The following is a 17,494-nucleotide window of genomic DNA, read 5'->3' on the forward strand; positions in this document are numbered from 1 at the left end:
GCTGGGCCGCTCCTGGGAGGTGTTGTCGGCCCATTTTGTAGACTCTGTGGTGCAGGTGGGGAAATCGAGGCCCGAAGGTCCGGTCCGCCGCCCGGGTGGGGCTGGGCCGCTCCTGGGAGGTGTTGTCGGCCCATTTTGTAGACTCTGTGGTGCAGGTGGGGAAATCGAGGCCCGAAGGTCCGGTCCGCCCGGGTGTGGGGCTGGGCCGCTCTTGGGAGGTGTTGTCGGCCCATTTTGTAGACTCTGTGGTGCAGGTGGGGAAATCGAGGCCCGAAGGTCCGGTCCGCCGCCCGGGTGTGGGGCTGGGCCGCTCTTGGGAGGTGTTGTCAGCCCATTTTGCAGACTCTGTGGTGCAGATGGGGAAATCGAGGCCCGAAGGTCCGGTCCGCCGCCCGGGTGTGGGGCTGGGCCGCTCTTGGGAGGTGTTGTCAGCCCATCTTGTAGACTCTGTGGTGCAGGTGGGGAATCGAGGCCCGAAGGTCCGGTCCGCCGCCCGGGTGTGGGGCTGGGCCGCTCTTGGGAGGTGTTGTCAGCCCATCTTGTAGACTCTGTGGTGCAGGTGGGGAAATCGAGGCCCGAAGGTCCGGTCCGCCCGGGTGTGGGGCTGGGCCGCTCTCGGGAGGTGTTGTCAGCCCATCTTGTAGACTCTGTGGTGCAGGTGGGGAAATCGAGGCCCGAAGGTCCGGTCCGCCGCCCGGGTGTGGGGCTGGGCCGCTCTTGGGAGGTGTTGTCGGCCCATTTTGTAGACTCTGTGGTACAGGTGGGGAAATCGAGGCCCGAAGGTCCGGTCCGCCGTCTGGGTGTGGGGCTGGGCCGCTCTTGGGAGGTGTTGTCGGCCCATTTTGTAGACTCTGTGGTGCGGGTGGGGAAATCGAGGCCCGAAGGTCCGGTCCGCCCGGGTGTGGGGCTGGGCCGCTCTCGGGAGGTGTTGTCAGCCCATCTTGCAGACTCTGTGGTGCAGGTGGGGAATCGAGGCCCGAAGGTCCGGTCCGCCCGGGTGTGGGGCTGGGCCGCTCCTGGGAGGTGTTGTCGGCCCATCTTGTAGACTCTGTGGTGCAGGTGGGGAATGGAGGCCCGAAGGTCCGGTCCGCCGCCCGGGTGGGGCTGGGCCGCTCTTGGGAGGTGTTGTCGGCCCATTTTGTAGACTCTGCGGTGCAGGTGGGGAAATCGAGGCCCGAAGGTCCGGTCCGCCGCCCGGGTGGGGCTGGGCCGCTCTTGGGAGGTGTTGTCGGCCCATTTTGTAGACTCTGTGGTGCAGGTGGGGAAATCGAGGCCCGAAGGTCCGGTCCGCCGCCCGGGTGGGGCTGGGCCGCTCTTGGGAGGTGTTGTCGGCCCATTTTGTAGACTCTGTGGTGCAGGTGGGGAATCGAGGCCCGAAGGTCCGGTCCGCCGCCCGGGTGTGGGGCTGGGCAGCAGCAGAGCTGGCGTGGCTCGGGCCGAGGCGTCTCCTCACGACCGCGTGCCCTGTTTCCTGGGCGCAGCGCCCCGCGGGGCCGGGCCCAGACGTTTCTGTCTCGGCTGGGTGGGGCCCTCGACGGACAGGACGGGGGAGCCCCGCTGGCCCGTGTCGTGTCTGTGCAGACGAGGAGAGGGCTCCTGTGAGCGGCAGTGCCGGCACCGGCCCGGCCCCAGGCCCTGACTGCCATGTCCCCTCCTCAGAGCTGTTCGCTCTCGGGCTCTTCTCAGCACTGTCGCTGCTGCAGCTGCAGCCGTTGTGTCTGCTGCAGGCAGGAGGGACGGGCCAGGGGAAGGGGGCACCTTCGAGCGCCTGTCCCGTTAAGGGAGTTTCCCGGAAACGACCCGGTGCTTCCCCACTGAACTCTCGTTGCCCCTGCTGCCCAGGAGGCTGGGAAGTGAGGTCCTGCAGCTGCCCCCCCCCCATGGAATGGCGGCAGGGCTCTCAGGGAACAGGAGGGGGATAGCGGGAAGGTAGTCAGCAGTCTGTCTCAGGCCCGATGGGAAAGTGCCACAGGAAGGTGTTCGTATGACTCACTTATTTGGCAATTTAGCTAAATTTTACCCTCTTGGACTGACATCCAAAGTGGTGGAGACTTGTTTTGTTATGTCACAGGCAACAAAGAGCCTGTGAAACATTTGTGTTTTACTTAGAGAAGCAAACAGAAACCAGCCCCTCAGTATCCGGACGCTGGGGACCGTCTCTCTCATTAGCCAGCACTGGACCCCCTGACCCAGGGTCCATCCCTACGGCACCCTACGGGACCCACCGACCCAGGGTCCATCCCTACACCACCCTCCTGGACCCCCTGACCCAGGGTCCATCCCTACGCCACCCTCCTGGACCCTCTGACCCAGGGTCCATCCCTACGCCACCCTCCTGGACCCCCTGACCCAGGGTCCATCCCTACGCCACCCTACCGGACCCCCTGACCCAGGGTCCATCCCTACACCACCCTCCTGGACCCCCTGACCCAGGGTCCATCCCTACACCACCCTCCTGGACCCACTGACCCAGGGTCCATCCCTACACCACCCTCCTGGACCCCCTGACCCAGGGTCCATCCCTACGCCACCCTACCGGACCCCCTGACCCAGGGTCCATCCCTACGCCACCCTCCTGGACCCCCTGACCCAGGGTCCATCCCTACGCCACCCTCCTGGACCCCCTGACCCAGGGTCCATCCCTACGCCACCCTCCTGGACCCCCTGACCCAGGGTCCATCCCTACGCCACCCTACCGGACCCCCTGACCCAGGGTTCATCCCTACGCCACCCTCCTGGACCCCCTGACCCAGGGTCCATCCCTACGCCACCCTACCGGACCCCCTGACCCAGGGTCCATCCCTACGCCACCCTCCTGGACCCCCCACGGAGCACCCCACAGAGCGGATCTGCCCACGGCATCCTCCTCTTCCACACAGTGGGCTCAGCTCGCCAGAGGGCAGTGCCAGGGGGCCCTGCAGCGCTCCCCCCCCGGCTCTCCCGGACTGACTGTGCTTTCCAGGGAGGGGTGTCCGGGAGACCCCCGGGTTGCGGTGAAGACTAGTACGCCAAAGTGTCCGACTCAGGGCCACACACGGGGGTCTTGTTCTCGGTTTCCAGTGGAGTCAGTGTCGAGGTCTTGGCTGGGCGGTGCCTCACCGGGCTCTGAACTAGTCCATCCTGAGCACCTGTTTCTGTTCACACACGAGCCTTCCTGAGGGGCGGGGCCTCTCTCTGCCGGGAAACTTCCACCTGGTCGAAATTTCTGGAAGCCTTACAGCAAATTTTTATTAATCTTTTTTAAATAAAAAAACAGTTTACACTCAATACTAGGCTGTATTGGTCCAGGTGCACAGCGCACTGCTGGACAACCACGCACTGATCTTTCCAGCACCCGTGGGCGCCGTCCACAGTTGTTAGGATGTTATTATTTTTAAACTTTTTTTTTCTTTTTCCTTTCTTGATTATACAGAGAGGAAGGGAGAGGGAGAGAGAGACAGAAACATCGATGAGAGAGAACATGGACCATGGACTGGCCGCCTCCTGCAGGCCCCCCACTGGGGATCGGCCCCCAACCTGGGCATGTGCCCTGACTGGGAATCGAGCCGGCGACCTCTTGGTGCAGGGTCGACGCTCAGCCCCTGAGCCACACCTGCTGGGTAGTGTTATTGACTGTATTCTCTATGCTGTGCTTCACATCCCGTGACTATTTCATAACGCAGATCATCTTGAATGAGCAGGCAGGCAGGCAGGCTGACCCTTCGTTTCGTTAGCTGTGAATTGAAGGACTTAACCTCTAGTGACCCTTCCAGCTCTAACATCACGTGGCGCTGTGCACCCAGCTTGGCCAAGCCAAGGACCGAGGGGGTTTCTGGGGAACCCAGGGGAGGGATTTTCACTTAGCTCAAGTTTTCCATCATAATGGAAGAAAGCAACCAGTGGTGCTGATAACTTGAAATAGAAAGGCATCTTAAAGTTTTCACCTTGGAGTTCATTGCAGAAGCTTCTCAGGAATCCGTGTGCAGCCCACAGTCCTGGCGGGGGCTGTGGGGAGGGTGTGGTCTGTGTACTCGGGGATGTCTGCTTGGGACGCAGCGGTGACCGTTGCTGGTCTGTGAAGCAGAGTCTCTCATACACAATCAAAACTTGTCCAGGGTGGCCCATAAGTCGCTTTACCATTTAAAAATTGAATATGTTTTTTTGTTTAATTTTTTTCTATTTATTTGTTTATAATACAAAGTACAGAAAATGGGGATTTTCATTTTTTTGTTCATTTTCACCCGAGGATATTTTCCACTGATTTTTAGAGTAGAAGGGAAGGGTGGGGGCCGGGAGAGAGAGAAACATCGATGTGTCTCCTTCACATCTACGGGTTGCCTCCTGCACGACCTTGACCAGGGACGAGGATCGAACCTATAGCCCAGGTACGTGCCCTTGACTAGAATTGAACCCATGACCTTTCAATGTGCCGGCCAACACTCTAACCACTGAGCCAAACCGGCTAGGGCAAAATATATATATATTTTTTATCCTCACCCGAGGACATTTTTGCATTCATCTTCAGATAGAGTGGGAGGGAGAGTGGGAGGGAGTGGGAGGAAGAAAGAGAGAAACATCAGTGTGAGAGAGACACATCGACTGGTTGCCACCCACACAACCCCAACGGGGGCCGCCCACAAACTGCAACCGAGGCACGTGCCCATAGTGGGAACCGAACCCGGGCCTCTCTGGACCGCAGGCTGATGCTGTAACTGCTGAGCCAAACCGGCCAGGGTGAAATGGGAATTTTTAAAATGACGTCTGAAAAAATGATGTCCCATAAATTGGGCTCCATTTTTCCTTCGCAAGTGTGGGCTCTTTCCACAGCGTTTTTCATTATGGCTCCTAACGTGTCTGGGTCCAGCGCTTGTGTTTCTTCCCGAATGTTGTCCTTAGGCTGCTGGACAGTCCTGGGCTCTGATTTGTGCGCAGTGGCACCTGGCCTGGTGCATGTGTGACCTGGACTGCACACACTGCAGATCAGCCCGTGTGACTCCAAGCCTGGGAGGACCTTCCAGAACCCTGGAGCGGGCTCCCGCTTCCCCTGCGCAGGCCCCGTGTTTTCCTGCCACCGTCCTGAGGGAGGTTGCGCAGCGTGCGGCACACCTCGGGCAGACCCTGGCACTGGGTACGCTGACCCCGTGGCACACCGTGGTTTTGTGGATTCCTGACATGGCAATAGCGTGTGCTCTCTGGGGGAGAACAATGCAGCACTGATTTTTTTTTTTTTCTTTTTAATCCTCATCCGAGGACATTTTTCCATTTTTTGTACAGACAGAGTGGGAGGGAGAGAGAGGAAGAGAGAGAGAGGGAAACATCGATGTGAAAGGGACACATCGAGTGGCTGCCACCCGCACGACCAACCAGGGCCGGGGACAAACTGCAACCGAGGTACATGCCCTTAGCGGGAACCGAACCCGGGCCTCTCAGGACCGCAGGCGGACGCTCTAACCGCTGAGCCAAACCGGCCAGGGCGCAGCACTGATTTTTGAAATAAAATACAATGATCATTACGCGTTGCTCCATTGTGAATTTTTCCACAATGAATTTCTAGGCAACAGATTTTCAAAATCTAAAACAAAAATTAAAAAGAAATGAGTGCTGCCTGGCCCGTGTGGCTCATGGATGGACTGTCGTCCCAGGGACTGAGAGGTCCCGGTTCGATCCCGGTCAGGGCACATGCCTGGGTTGCAGGCTTGATCCCCAGTAGGGGGCGTGCAGGAGGCAGCCGATGGATGTTTCTCTCTCATATCCATGTTTCTCTCTCTCCCGTCCTCTCTAAAAAATAATAACATTTCAAAAAGGAAGAAATCAGTGTTAAAAAAGTTGTTAGATTTGTGAATGGTAAAGTGACTCGTGGGCCACCCTGTTGTTGGGGTAGGCGATACTGCTCAAATTCAGCAGAAGCGGTTGAGCACCTACGTCATGCCGATCACTGTGCCTGGTGCTTGGGATCGTGGCCCATTTTAAGACAAGATTCTCTCTCTGGAGAAGCTCCTGGACTTGGACGGAAAACAGACTCACAAGGGTGAATTCTGATGCAGCGCGGTGCACGGCACAGAGTGGCCGGCACAGGAAGGTTCCCGTGTAACGTGAGGGCAGCGTGGTGACTTGGGGGGAGGCAGACAGACCTCTCTGAGGACAGAGCATGTACTGGATGCTGAGTGGTTCGCCAGGCAGAAAAGGGGTCCTAGGCACACCCAGGGGCCAGGAGGCCGCGTGCGGAGGGACCGGGTGGGGCTCACCTGTGCGGGCAGAACAGAATCTGGCGGAGAGGGAGCGGTGGGACCAGTCGGGCGGGGGCGGACTGTGTCCTTGTGCGATCGCCACGCAAGGTGAGCCTGCGATGAGGCAGCCTGCAGTCTGCCTCCTGGGCGAAGGGCAGGCGGAGTTCATGGCCCTCGACCCTGAGGCGCCACAGGGAGGCAGCAGGACCAGAGGCTGTTGGGCTCACCTTCTGGGTTTTAGAAGCCTCACAGGCAGCTGCAGGCTTCTGAGGCCGAGAGCCAGTGGTTGTGACTGTGACAGGAAGACCTGCGACCCTCCAACGACTTGCCTGGCCTTTCCCTCCCAGCCTCCTGAAGGAGCAGCTACAGAGAGCCACGGAGGAGGAGGGCACTCGGATGAGAGAGGAGGAGAGCCGGAGGCTGGCCCGGCTCCGGGCCCAAGTCCGATCCAGCACAGAGGCAGAGGAGGAGCGCATCAGGTGAGTGCCCGCTGCGAGCGGCCCAGCCCCACGGTGCGGCGGGGTGCACAGGCCTGTCCCCTCCCCTCTCTGTGCCCAGGGCCGAGCACAGGGCCTCCCTGCAGAGGCTGAGAGAGGAGCTGGAGGCCCTGCAGGAGGCCGAGAGGGCCAGCCTGGAACAGCGAAGCCAGCTCGCGCTGGAGCAGCTCCGAGGAGAGATGGAGGCGCTGGAGCGGAGCCAGCGGGCGGCCCTGAGCGCCCAGAAGGAGAGGGCCCTGCAGCAGCTGAGGGAGCAGCTGGACCGGGAGAGGGAGGAGGTGAGCGAGGGAGTCGAGGCCGTCCTCTGCCGCGTCCCTGCTGCCTGGGGAGGGACTGGGTGCAGAAGGAGCCAGCCTGGGGGTGCAGGGGGGAGGGGAGCCAGCCTGGGGGTGCGGGTGCAGAGGGAGCCAGCCTGGGGGTGCAGGGGGGAGGGGAGCCAGCCTGGGGGGTGCAGGTGCAGAGGGAGCCAGCCTGGGGGTGCAGGGGGGAAGGGAGCCAGCCTGGGGGTGCGGGTGGGGAGGGGAGCCAGCCTGGGGGTGCGGGTGGGGAGGGGAGCCAGCCTGGGGGTGCAGGGGGGGAGGGGAGCCAGCCTGGGGGTACGGGTGGGGAGGGGAGCCAGCCTGGGGGTGCGGGTGCAGAGGGGAGCTAGCCTGGGGGTGCAGGGGGGGAGGGGAGCCAGCCGGGGGTGCGGGTGGGGAACCAGGCAGAGTGGGGGTCTGCACAGATGGGTGCAGAGGCCGTGGGCCGTTGTTCCATGTGGACCCAGCCTGTCTCGGCAGGCGCTGGGCCTGGCTCCCATGGCAGCGGGGGGCGGGGTGGGGGGACACCAGGGGTCCAGAGGCGCCCGGCTGGGCCTCTGGTAGGTGGGTGTTGTCAGTGGCCGTGAAGGCATTTGAGGGGAGATGCCTGTGGATTTGGGAAGATTTCATGACTGAGAGGACGCAGACCAGACCAGAGGTCCCGAGACGAATGTGCCTTGTCCCTGAGGGACACGTCCCGCCTGTCACGTCCTTTTCTCCCCTCCCTCCCGAGGGGAAGCTGCACCCTTGGAGTTTCTCCGCTGTGCCTCCTCCTGTCCCCCGACGGGAGGGCTGAGGCGGGGCGGGCGCTGTGCTGAGTGCTGGCAGGGGGGCCGCCCAGGGGCAGGGGATGGCCCGGTGGCCCCACTCTGGCCCTCATGTTCCCGTTCACCGCCCTTGGCCCCTCATCGGGGGCCTGGGCATGGTTTTCCTGGCTGCTCCTTCATCTAGGGCAGGGCCTGGCCAGCCGCTGCCCACACCCCTCCCGGCCCTGTGTCGCCCCCAGGCCGCGGCAGCGCTGGAGCGGGAGCGGGAGCGCGGGGTGGAGCTGGAGTCGCTCTCGCCCTCCCTGGGGGCCCAGAGCACAGAGGTAGGTGCTGCGGCCTGGCCTGCGGGGGGCTCAGAAGACCCCAGCCCCTCTCCCCACAGGCCCTGGGACGTGAGTCCTCCGGCCACCCCGCAGTGCTCTGAGTCCCCGCTGCGGGCCCTCCTCAGGTGGTCCGCAGCCTCCAGAAGCTGGAGGACGCCGGGCAGAAGCAGGAGACCCCGCCGCAGGAGTGGAGGGCACAGCTGGGCGCTTGCCAGGCGCTGCAGTTCAAGCAGGAGGTGGGGGCTGCCCTGCGCACGAGCTGCGGCTGTCGGGTGCTCCGATGGTCCAGCCCTCTTCCCCAGTCCCCTGAGGCCACCTGCACGCGGGAGGGTGCCGAGGCGTGGCCCTGTGCACACCCGTCCCGTACCTGTGATGTGTGCGTCGTGTGCGTGGGCCTGGGACCTGCGAGCGCTTCATCCCGTGTCGTCTGCCTGCCCAGCAGCTCACCGGCCTCCTGACAGAGAAGCGGCAGGAGGTGGAGAGGGAGCACGGGCGGAGGATGGACGCGATGAGGGAGGAGCACCGGCGCGTGGTGGCCGAGGCCAGGGAGCTCTATGAAGCCGAGGTGAGGCCAGAGCCCTGCAGGCACACTCGTGCCGGCCTGGGCCCTTCCAGCCGGCCAGGGCCGGGGAAGGGGGAAACCACGGCCCTGGTTAGCGGGGGGCTTTGTTCCCTGGCCCTTGCGACAGGGAAGTCATTGTCCGTCCGAAGCGTTGGGTGAGCAGCGATGCCGTCCCTGGGGCAGCTGCTCTCTCCTCTCCTGGTAATGCTGCCATGAACTTGTGCCAGGCACCGCCCTGCGCTCTGAGCGGTGACTCCGCCCTCGCAGCAGGACGTGCGCGTTGTCATCATCCCCGTTGGAAAGTGAGGTTGAGACTCGGGGGTGGAAGCAGCTCTCAGGTCCTGTGCCCAACAGGCGAGGAGCTAGGGTGCGAGCCGAGCCCGAGCCCAGGGCTTCCAGGCCTAACCTCCGAGCACCGTGCCGCATGGCCGACAGGGCTCCTGGACGCCCAGTCCCTGCAAGAGCCCGTCCGCCGCCCTGGCCCTGGGGGAAAGCTCCGCTGTCTGCTGGGCGAACAGTGGGGCGGCTGACTCAGCTGCAGCTGCTCCCGCGTCCACTCTGCAGCCCTCCCCAGGGCCACGCGTGTGGCCGCCTCCCTGCTGAGTCGTGAACTGACCAGCGGCTCCTTCCTTCAGGAGGCGCGCAGCCCAGGGGCCGAGCAGGGAGGCCCGCAGGGGTTTGCTCTCCCCTCGGACCATGCCGTCCTGTCTCTCCTCTGAGAGCTGGCTCCGGGGAGCGAGCGGTGGGTCCCGGGTCTCACTCTGGGCGCGGGTGGGCACTGAGGCTCCATGGCAGCCCCTCTGCGCAGGAGAGGAAGCAGCGCGCCGGGCTGCTGGAGCACCTGACCGGAGAGCTGGAGCGGCTGCGCGGGGCTCACGAGCGAGAGCTGGAGGCCATGAGGCGGGAGCAGGGCCGGCAGCTGGAGGCCCTGGGGCTTCGGCACCGGGCGCAGGTGGGGCGTGTGGGCGGCAGGGCAGCAGGACGGCGCCGGGCGCAGGTGGGGCGTGTGGGCGGCAGGGCAGCAGGACGGCGCCGGGCGCAGGTGGGGCGTGTGGGCGGCAGGGCAGCAGGACGGCGCCGGGCGCAGGTGGGGCGCGTGGGCTGCAGGGCAGCAGGGTGGCGCCGGCCGCTTCTGCAGTGGGGTCTCCCTGCTGATTCCAAGCGGGGACCCGGCTGCTCCTTTGTTCTCTGGGCCAGGGGACATCCCCAGATTAGAAGAGGAGGTCGGTCCCCCTAGGTTGGCTCCTCTGCCCCCCCCCCCCCCCCCCCCCCCCCCGTCCCCGGGGACTGAGCCGCCAGGTGTGGTGCTTTGCAGGCGGCCGCGGGCTAGTGGGAGGGGGCACCAGCCCATTCTGGGGTGTGCTGTGGTGGTGGGGACACCCGCCCAGCTGACGCCTCGCACTCTTCCCACTGGTCTCTACCTTCGCTCCGCAGGAGAGGAAGCTGCAGGATTTGGAGGTGGAGCTGGAAACCCGAGTCAGAGACGTCAAGGCCAGATTGGCTCAGCTGGACGTTCAAGTGAGGGGCGGGGGTGGGGGCCGGCATCCCGGTGCCCTTGACCCTGCAGCCACGGCTCCCCCAGGGGACAGGCCTTCCTGCCCCTTGGACCAGGGCCTGGAGATGGCCGAGGGCCGTTCCACCCCCTCCTGGGGGCACTGCCCGGGGAGCAGCAGTCCTTGTCCTGAGGAGGCGGCGGTGCCGGAGGGGGGCTGCCCGCCTCTCGGGGCCTCCCTCTGGCTGTCCGTTCCTCTACCCCCACACCCGCCTCCTGTTCACTCGATCTCTCCTGGGCTTGGGGTCACTCCACGCGGGACCCCTGTGTGGGAGCCAGCTCAGGGAGCTGTGCTGGGGGCCGGAGCACCCCCTCTGGCCCAGGGTCCCTGTGCTCAGGCTCCCTGCTCCCTGCCCCCCCCTCCCCCCACGCTTCCTCCAGGCGCTGTCTTGTCTTCCGTCCAGGAAGTCACAGCGACCCAGCGGCACTTGGAGGAGGCAAAGGAGGAGCACAGCCGCCTGCTGGAGTCAAACCGGCAGCTCCGGAGAGTTCTCGGGGAGCTCCAGGCCCGCAAGGCGGAGCTGGAGTCCCAGGTGGACCTGCTGCGGGCGCAGATGGAGAGAATGCAGAAACACGTCCGGTGGGTGCCGCCTGCGCCAGAACCCTCTGCCTCGCGCCCTCCGCCCTCGGGCCCTGGCTCCTCGGCCCCTTCGTGGCTCTGTCCGGAGGCTGCCTCAGGGACTTGGATGGGACGAAGGGGTGGAGACGGACTTGCTGTCTATCCAAGGTGGGGGCTCGAGGCCGCCCCGGGGTCCTGGCAGTGTGCGCCTGGCCTGCCTCGTCACATGACCGTCTCCCTCCCCGGCCTCCTGCCCACAGTGACCTGGAGGCCGAGGCTCAGAGGACGAGAGCCACCTTGAAGGAGCAGGCGGCTGAGGAGGGCGGTGCCTCCTGCTTCCAGCCTGACCTGCACATCGAGGACCTGAGGACATCGCCTGTGCCCGTGAGCTCCGCTGCCTAGGAGGGGGTGGCCGGGCTGGCCCCTGGGAGGGTGGCCCCGGAGGGGGAGGGCACCAGGCGGGTGCAGGGCCTTCAGCTCCTCTGCCTAGGAGGGGGCAGGATGGCCGGGCTGGCCCCTGGGAGGGTGGCCCCGGAGGGGGAGGGCACCAGGCGGGAGCCGGCTCTGCTCCGTGCAGGGCCTTCAGCTCCGCTGCCTAGGAGGGGGCAGGATGGCCGGGCTGGCCCCTGGGAGGGTGGGCCCCGGAGGGGGAGGGCACCAGGCGGGTTCAGGGCCTTCAGCTCCTCTGCCTAGGAGGGGGCAGGATGGCCGGGTGGCCCCTGGGAGGGTGGCCCCGGAGGGGGAGGGCACCAGGCAGGTGCAGGGCCTTCAGCTCCTCTGCCTAGGAGGGGGGGTGGCCGGGCTGGCCCCTGGGAGGGTGGCCCCGGAGGGGGAGGGCACCAGGCGGTGCGGGCTCTGCTCCGTGCAGGGCCTTCAGCTCCTGTTCTTGCCGCTCCAGCCTCCGTTTCCAGTCAGGTGCTCTGGAGTGGGGGTGCCCAGTGTGGCAGAGCCTGTGTCTAGGCCTGGGGGGGTGGGGGGAGTAGGGCCGTGGGCCTGCAGTCTGTCTGCTGTGCTGCAGCAGTGGGTCTCCCCCCCATGTGTCCTCAGACCCAGACCGCAGAGGGGCCCTGTCCTCTCCCCGAGAGCAAGGCGGAGGCTGACTCGTCCCTGCACAGGTGAGCTCTGCCGGCCGCCTCCTTCTGGGTAGAGGTGCCGGGAGGGTGAGGGGCTGTGCCACAGCGCTGGGCGAGCTGAAGTGAGGTGACAGCAGTCCCCAGTGGGGCTTGGGGGGGCAGGGATCGGCGCTGGCACAGCATGCTGGTGTCCGCTGACCCCGGGCTGAGTGTGTCCGGGGCCTTTCAGTGTCGGGCTGGGCACTGAGTGCAGCACGCCCCGCGCTGGGCCCAGAGCAGGGGCTCGGACCTTAGTGGGCCCTCTGCAAACCTCCCCAGCTTCCGGCACTACCTCTCCGCGGAGGGGGCAGCGCTCCGCAGTGCCAAGGCGTTCCTGGTGCGGCAGACACGCTCCATGCGCAGGCGCCGGACGGTGCTGAAGGTCGCCCAGCAGCGCTGGTGTCGCGAGCTGGCCGGGGCCCCGGAGGCCCTGGAAGACGTGCGAAAGGACCTGGAGGAGGTCAGGGGTCGGGCTGGCCCTCAGCGGGCCATCCTGGGGACCACCCTGGGCTAACAGGACGGGACGGGGCTGTCTGTCTCCTGGAGGGTGCAAGGCAGGCACAGTACGCGAGTGCTCTCGAGTACGTCCCAGGTCCTCACAGCAACCGCAGGCGTGCACGGCGGTAGTGTTGCCCGTGTCTAGGTGACCGGTGCAAGGGGGGTTTTCGGAATTTCACGTCCAGTCCTTGCTGGTTCTCGCATCACACGGCGGCTTCGCTCACGACGGAATCTTTCGAGTGTAGAGTCGGCGTCAGACTGAGTTACTTCTCTGTGGTGCTTTGAGTTCCTAATTTGAAATGAAAAGCCAGGGCCTTCGTGGTCACTGTCAGCTGAGGGTCCTGGCAGGTCTGACTCAGTCCCTGGGAATCTGGTGGCGCTCAGCCGGGAGAGCGGGCACTGTCGCCCCTGCGCCTGGCGGGGCAGCAGGGGCAAGAGGTTGGCAGAGCGGAGGCCTCCCGGGGTGTGCGTGCCCACCGGCCGTGACGTGGGTGCCCCTGACGAGGGGCGGGGACGCAGTGAGGACGACCACTGGTCAGCAGTCACACTGCGTGTTCACGAGGTGTGGGCGCGGCGCTGCGCACGGACGCGCCGTCCCTGTCGTTCTCACGACCCGTGGAAACCGCCTCTCTCGGGGGATCTAGACCGAGAGCTAAGTCAGCTCCACGGAGCCCCGCCTGCATGGCAGACGCTGCGTGGGGCTGCCACGTTCCCCTCCCTGGGCAGGAGACCCGGCGCCTGGACGAGATGAAGTCGGCCGTGGAGAAGGGCCGGGACTTGCTGCAGGAGAAGGAGGAGAAGCTGGGCCAGCTGGAGGCCTCCCTCCAGGACGAGGTGCGGCCCGTGGCACAGCCCAGGTGGCCCTGCTGCCCTCTGTGCCCAGGAGGCGGGGGCTCTTCGGGCCCCGGCTGAGGGCGCGGGGCCTCGGGGCTCAGGGACCCCGGCCGGGGGAGGCGGCGGCGGCGGCTTCAGCTCTGCTTCTCTGTGCTGAGGGTTCTGGGAGGCCCGGAGCCCTGCTGGAGGGAAGCTCCGGCCCTGTCCCTCCCCTGCCTGCCACCGGGGACAGGTGTTCCCAGGGAGTGGACACCTGCGAGACTTCTGGCCCTGCAGACTTTCCCGGGGTGCCTGCGGCCTGGCGGGCGGGAGCAGGTGCAGAGGCTGCAGGGAGAGGGTCCTGGTGGCCCTACCCCTGGGTCAGGTGGTGCAGCCTGGGGGTGCCTCTCCCAGAACTTGAGTCCCGACGGGCCCACGCGAGGAGCTCCGGGCCCACGGGCGGAGGTGAGGGAGGGAACACTAACTGCTGCTTCTGCCCTCGAGGCTTCTGATGGGGACATCATGAGAGAAGCTCCCGCCAAGAAAGTGGTGACCTTCGACCTCAGCGACACAGAGGACACTCTCAGTGGGAGTTCCGAGTCCTTCCCCCTGCCTCACTGTGAGTGTGACCACAGGGACGCAGGCGGGGGGAGGGCCCGTTCCACGGAGGGAGGAGCCTGGCTCTGGCAGCCCACAGCCACAGCCCTCTGAAGGGGCAGAGTCCCTGCCAGTGAGTCCTGCTCGCCACCCCTGGGAGCAGTGTCCCGCCTGCGGGCCGCACAGCAGAGGCCCGCTCCTCCCCAGGGCCTGGGCTCTGAGGCAGCGTCCTGTGCCTGCTGGGACGCAGGGGCCCTGCCCTCCGCGCCCCCAGTCAAGGCCCAGGGCCCCAGGGGCTGTGGTCTGGAGGAGCAGGAGGGGCCTGAGTCCTGCTCCGCACCTGCTCCTCCCTCCCAGTCAGCCCGGCTGCGAGCCCCGCCCTCCCGGGCAGGATCCAGTACCTGAGCCACGCCCTGCATCAGGTCAGCAGCCAGCTCAGCAGCGTCCTGGGCGTGCTCGGGGGCCTGCCCTCCCCGCCCCTCACCTCCACCCCCACACTGGGCCCGCCCCCCTCCTTCCAGAGGGCTCCCGGTCCCTCCCACCCCTCCCTGGCCTCGGCCTCCCGCTGGGCCTGGGCCCCGGGGCTGGGCCCCGGGCTCTCCTCCTCGCCGGCGGCTCAGACGGTGGACGACTTCCTGCGGGAGAAGTGGCTCAAGTATTTCCCAGGCGAGTTTCCTCCGGCCCGGGGCTCATTGGGCTGGCCTTCCCTCGGCCCTCTTCCTGTCCTCCCTTCATCCGCCGCCCTCCTCCCCGCCCCTGGCCTGGGTTCTCTGATGGGTGACTGTGCCCTGCAGGCTGCGGGGCGGGTGAGCTGGGCATGGGCCTGGGGACTCCGCGGGCATCGTGCCCACCATCACTGCCTCCGCGCAGCACCCTGGAGGCCAGAGGCCAGGCAGCTTCTGTCAAGTTCCCATTCAGGCCTTAGAAGCCTCTGGGACAGTGACTCCTTGTCCCCAGGCGCAGACGGGGAACTGGCGGGGCAGGGTCAGGGTTAGGGTCAGGGCACCCAGTGGGAGCAGCACCGCCTGGCCCCTGCAGGCGGCTCCCTGGTCCAGCATCCTGGGGGGACTGCAGAGCCCAGGAGCAGCAGGGGAGCAGCTACAGCTCCACCTTCATCCCAAACTGAGAAGCCCGTCAGGTTTTGGAAATGACACGGATAGGGCCAATCCTGTCTGTCACCTGCGCTCACTTCCAGCCACTGAGAGGGCCCCTGTGTGCGTGGGGGGCCCTGCCTTCAGCGGGGGCACAGGCCTGGCTCGGGGCCCACGCCCATCCTGAGCGCTCCCTCCCTCTCCAGCTGGAGCTCCGGTCCTCAGCGGCGGCCCCGGCCCCGGCCCCGGCGCGAGCAGGCTGGGCTACGTGTCTGCCAGGTGAGGCTCCGGTCGGTGTCCCTGCACCTCCCGGGCTGGCGGGGCCTCTGAGGGGGGGCTCACCATCCGAAGCCCAGAGAGGCAGGCAGCCCCAGACCACAACGCTCCCGGGCCCGAGGCGCTCCACACACGACCAGAGGAAAGCCCCCGGGGCGCCCAGCTCCGCAGGAGACTGCCCTGTGGCACCCACAGGGTGAACACAACCCCTGGCCGACCGCATGCGGCCCCGCGGCCCGCGGCCTGGAGTGTGGCCTGGTCTCTGCTGTCCAGCTCCTGGCCCCCCTCCCGCCCCCATCCTGCTGGGCAACATCTGGAGCCAGAGGCACCGGGTTGGGGAGCACAGACGGGCGGTTATTCAAGCCCGTATTTCTCACTCTTCTTGCTCTTTGCCAAGTGCACCCCACCACAGGCCCCCAGCCGTAAGGACCCTCACCCCGTACTGGTTTGAGCTGGCAGTGGGGGAGCTTCTGCCGATGGACTGGCCAGAGCGTGGACGTGGGCGCCTTGGGGTCGGGTCTTCCCCGGGGAGGGGGCTCGCGGGGCCCTGCCAGGGGAGGAGCTGTGAATTGCTGTGACCCCAGAAGCTGCTGTGCTGGGGGAAGGTGGGGGCGATGGCCTTTGGTCCCTGTATCAACGTCCCCTCCCCTCCCCCTGCCTCCTCCCCTCCCCGCTGTCCCTCCTTCCCAGAGAGCAGCTCCGCCTCCTGCAGCGCCCCCACTCCCACATGCCCGAGGGGGGCAGCGCCAGCTTGCAGGGCATGGTCGAGGCCAACTGGAGGTGGCTGGAGCAGTACAAGAATGACCCCAAGTTATATCCTTTCAGTTAGCGCTCAGGCCCGGCCCCTTCCCGTGTGGCTGCCGGCTGGCCTGGCTGCAGCACGCGTGTCCCGGGTCCGAGGGGATCCCGTGTGGTTCTGACCCTTCCTGACATGGTCCCTCCCTGGGGCTCAGCTGACCAGTTTCCTTCACCTTGTGGCCAGACGTCTCTTCTCACTGCACAAGCCCGGAGCCACCCCTGGCCTCCTGCAGCTGGGCCTGGATGAGAGCAACAGGCTGGCCGTACATCGCTGCTGAGCCTGCGCGCGGCCCGAGCGCCTGGGGGGCCTGCACGTCATTCCCTCTGACGAACATGCTCCTGCCCCCTCCAGGCCGCTGGCCCCACTCAGCTCGCAGGGACGGCGGGGGCGGGGCTGGGTGGAGAGGCCGCAGTGACCGCGCAGCGACCGTGCAGCTGACATGTGGGCGTCGGGGACACGGGCACCCTCAGGAAGGGCAGGCGTGAGGGGATACGATGGCACAGGCCACGGGGCTCCCTTTGGGGCCCAGTTGGTCCTTGTCCCTGCAGGGCTGTGTGTGGTCCGTGCCCTGGGACAGGCTGTCTCGATACCTCGGCCTCGTGGGCTCCGACTTCTCCCCTCCTCTGCCCCGTTTCCCCTTCCAACTCTCTCAGGACTGGGCCCGGGCCCTGCCAGAGGCTTGTTGCCTGCCTCTCCTCTGTCCGCAGGAGCACCCCTCTGCTTTTCCGGGGTGCTCTCCAGAGCCCTCCCCGCTGGCTTCTCAGGTCTCACGCACACGACTCAGGAAGACAAGCCATAGGGAACGCCGGCCAGCTTCTGGTCCTCACTTCGCTTTCCTCACCCCGAGTGTGTCCATGGCTCTTGTTCCGTCCGTCTGTCCTGTGCCCGCCCGGCTGCCCGCCTCCGAGCCGGGAGAGTCGTTCCGAGGAGGCGAGGGCTCCCTGCCCCAGCAGCGGGCTCCGGGCCACAGCGCGTGCTCTGACGTCTGGCTCAGTGTTGGAAGAAAATGCCCCCGTTTCTCTGGTCTGAGAGCCCTTGTCTCATGCACACACACCAGCTCTCCTCCGTCCCAGCACGACCTTGGTCACAGAGTGAGACAGGTCCAGCTGGCTCTCTCCACCCCAACCCCATTCACTCGGTCCTCAGTCCACACAGAAAGCTCCTCTGTGACTTGGCCGATCCTGTGCTCGGACTCACCTGTGTCCCCGCCTCTGGTGACAGCCCTGTTGTGTGCACCTGAATTAAATCTCTGCTGGCCCGTCCCTGCAGGTGGCCGAGTGAGTGTGTCTGTTCAGGAGCAGAGGAGGGAGCAGCCGGTCCTCACAGAGCACCCCGTAGGCACTGACCCAGGGACCACGGCAGACCGAGAAAATCAAGGTTCAGGGACCTTTGAGTGCCTCGGGTCCTGGAGAAAGGAGCCGAGTTCCCTGCAGGGCAGGCCCCTCACACCCGTCCCTGCGCCCTGGAGCATCCTGTCCCCTGCCGCAGCCTTGGCAAGTGCTGACCGCCACCGCTCCCCCCGCCCCCCCGCCCCTTGCCCTGC

At 65.8% G+C, this 17,494-nt stretch overlaps 1 protein-coding gene across 1 annotated transcript in view; it reads left to right on the forward strand.

Moving 5' to 3' along the window:
• The window catches only part of CEP164 (centrosomal protein 164), a 78,131-nt gene extending 62,150 nt beyond the window's left edge, over positions 1-15,981 (forward strand). Inside the window, exons 14-29 of the mRNA XM_036258217.1 lie at positions 6,554-6,685; positions 6,765-6,981; positions 8,009-8,092; positions 8,218-8,328; positions 8,532-8,657; positions 9,463-9,606; positions 10,089-10,172; positions 10,611-10,786; positions 11,026-11,149; positions 11,813-11,880; positions 12,157-12,337; positions 13,102-13,209; positions 13,693-13,807; positions 14,143-14,451; positions 15,083-15,155; positions 15,843-15,981. Of these exons, the coding sequence (XP_036114110.1) occupies positions 6,554-6,685; positions 6,765-6,981; positions 8,009-8,092; positions 8,218-8,328; positions 8,532-8,657; positions 9,463-9,606; positions 10,089-10,172; positions 10,611-10,786; positions 11,026-11,149; positions 11,813-11,880; positions 12,157-12,337; positions 13,102-13,209; positions 13,693-13,807; positions 14,143-14,451; positions 15,083-15,155; positions 15,843-15,981 (2,191 nt within the window). The remainder of the gene's footprint in view (positions 1-6,553; positions 6,686-6,764; positions 6,982-8,008; positions 8,093-8,217; positions 8,329-8,531; positions 8,658-9,462; positions 9,607-10,088; positions 10,173-10,610; positions 10,787-11,025; positions 11,150-11,812; positions 11,881-12,156; positions 12,338-13,101; positions 13,210-13,692; positions 13,808-14,142; positions 14,452-15,082; positions 15,156-15,842) is intronic.
• Positions 15,982-17,494: the final 1,513 nt, after the last annotated feature.

The sequence above is a fragment of the Molossus molossus genome, unplaced genomic scaffold (genome assembly GCF_014108415.1).
Source record: "Molossus molossus isolate mMolMol1 unplaced genomic scaffold, mMolMol1.p scaffold_m16_p_13, whole genome shotgun sequence".
NCBI classification, from domain to species: domain Eukaryota; kingdom Metazoa; phylum Chordata; class Mammalia; order Chiroptera; family Molossidae; genus Molossus; species Molossus molossus.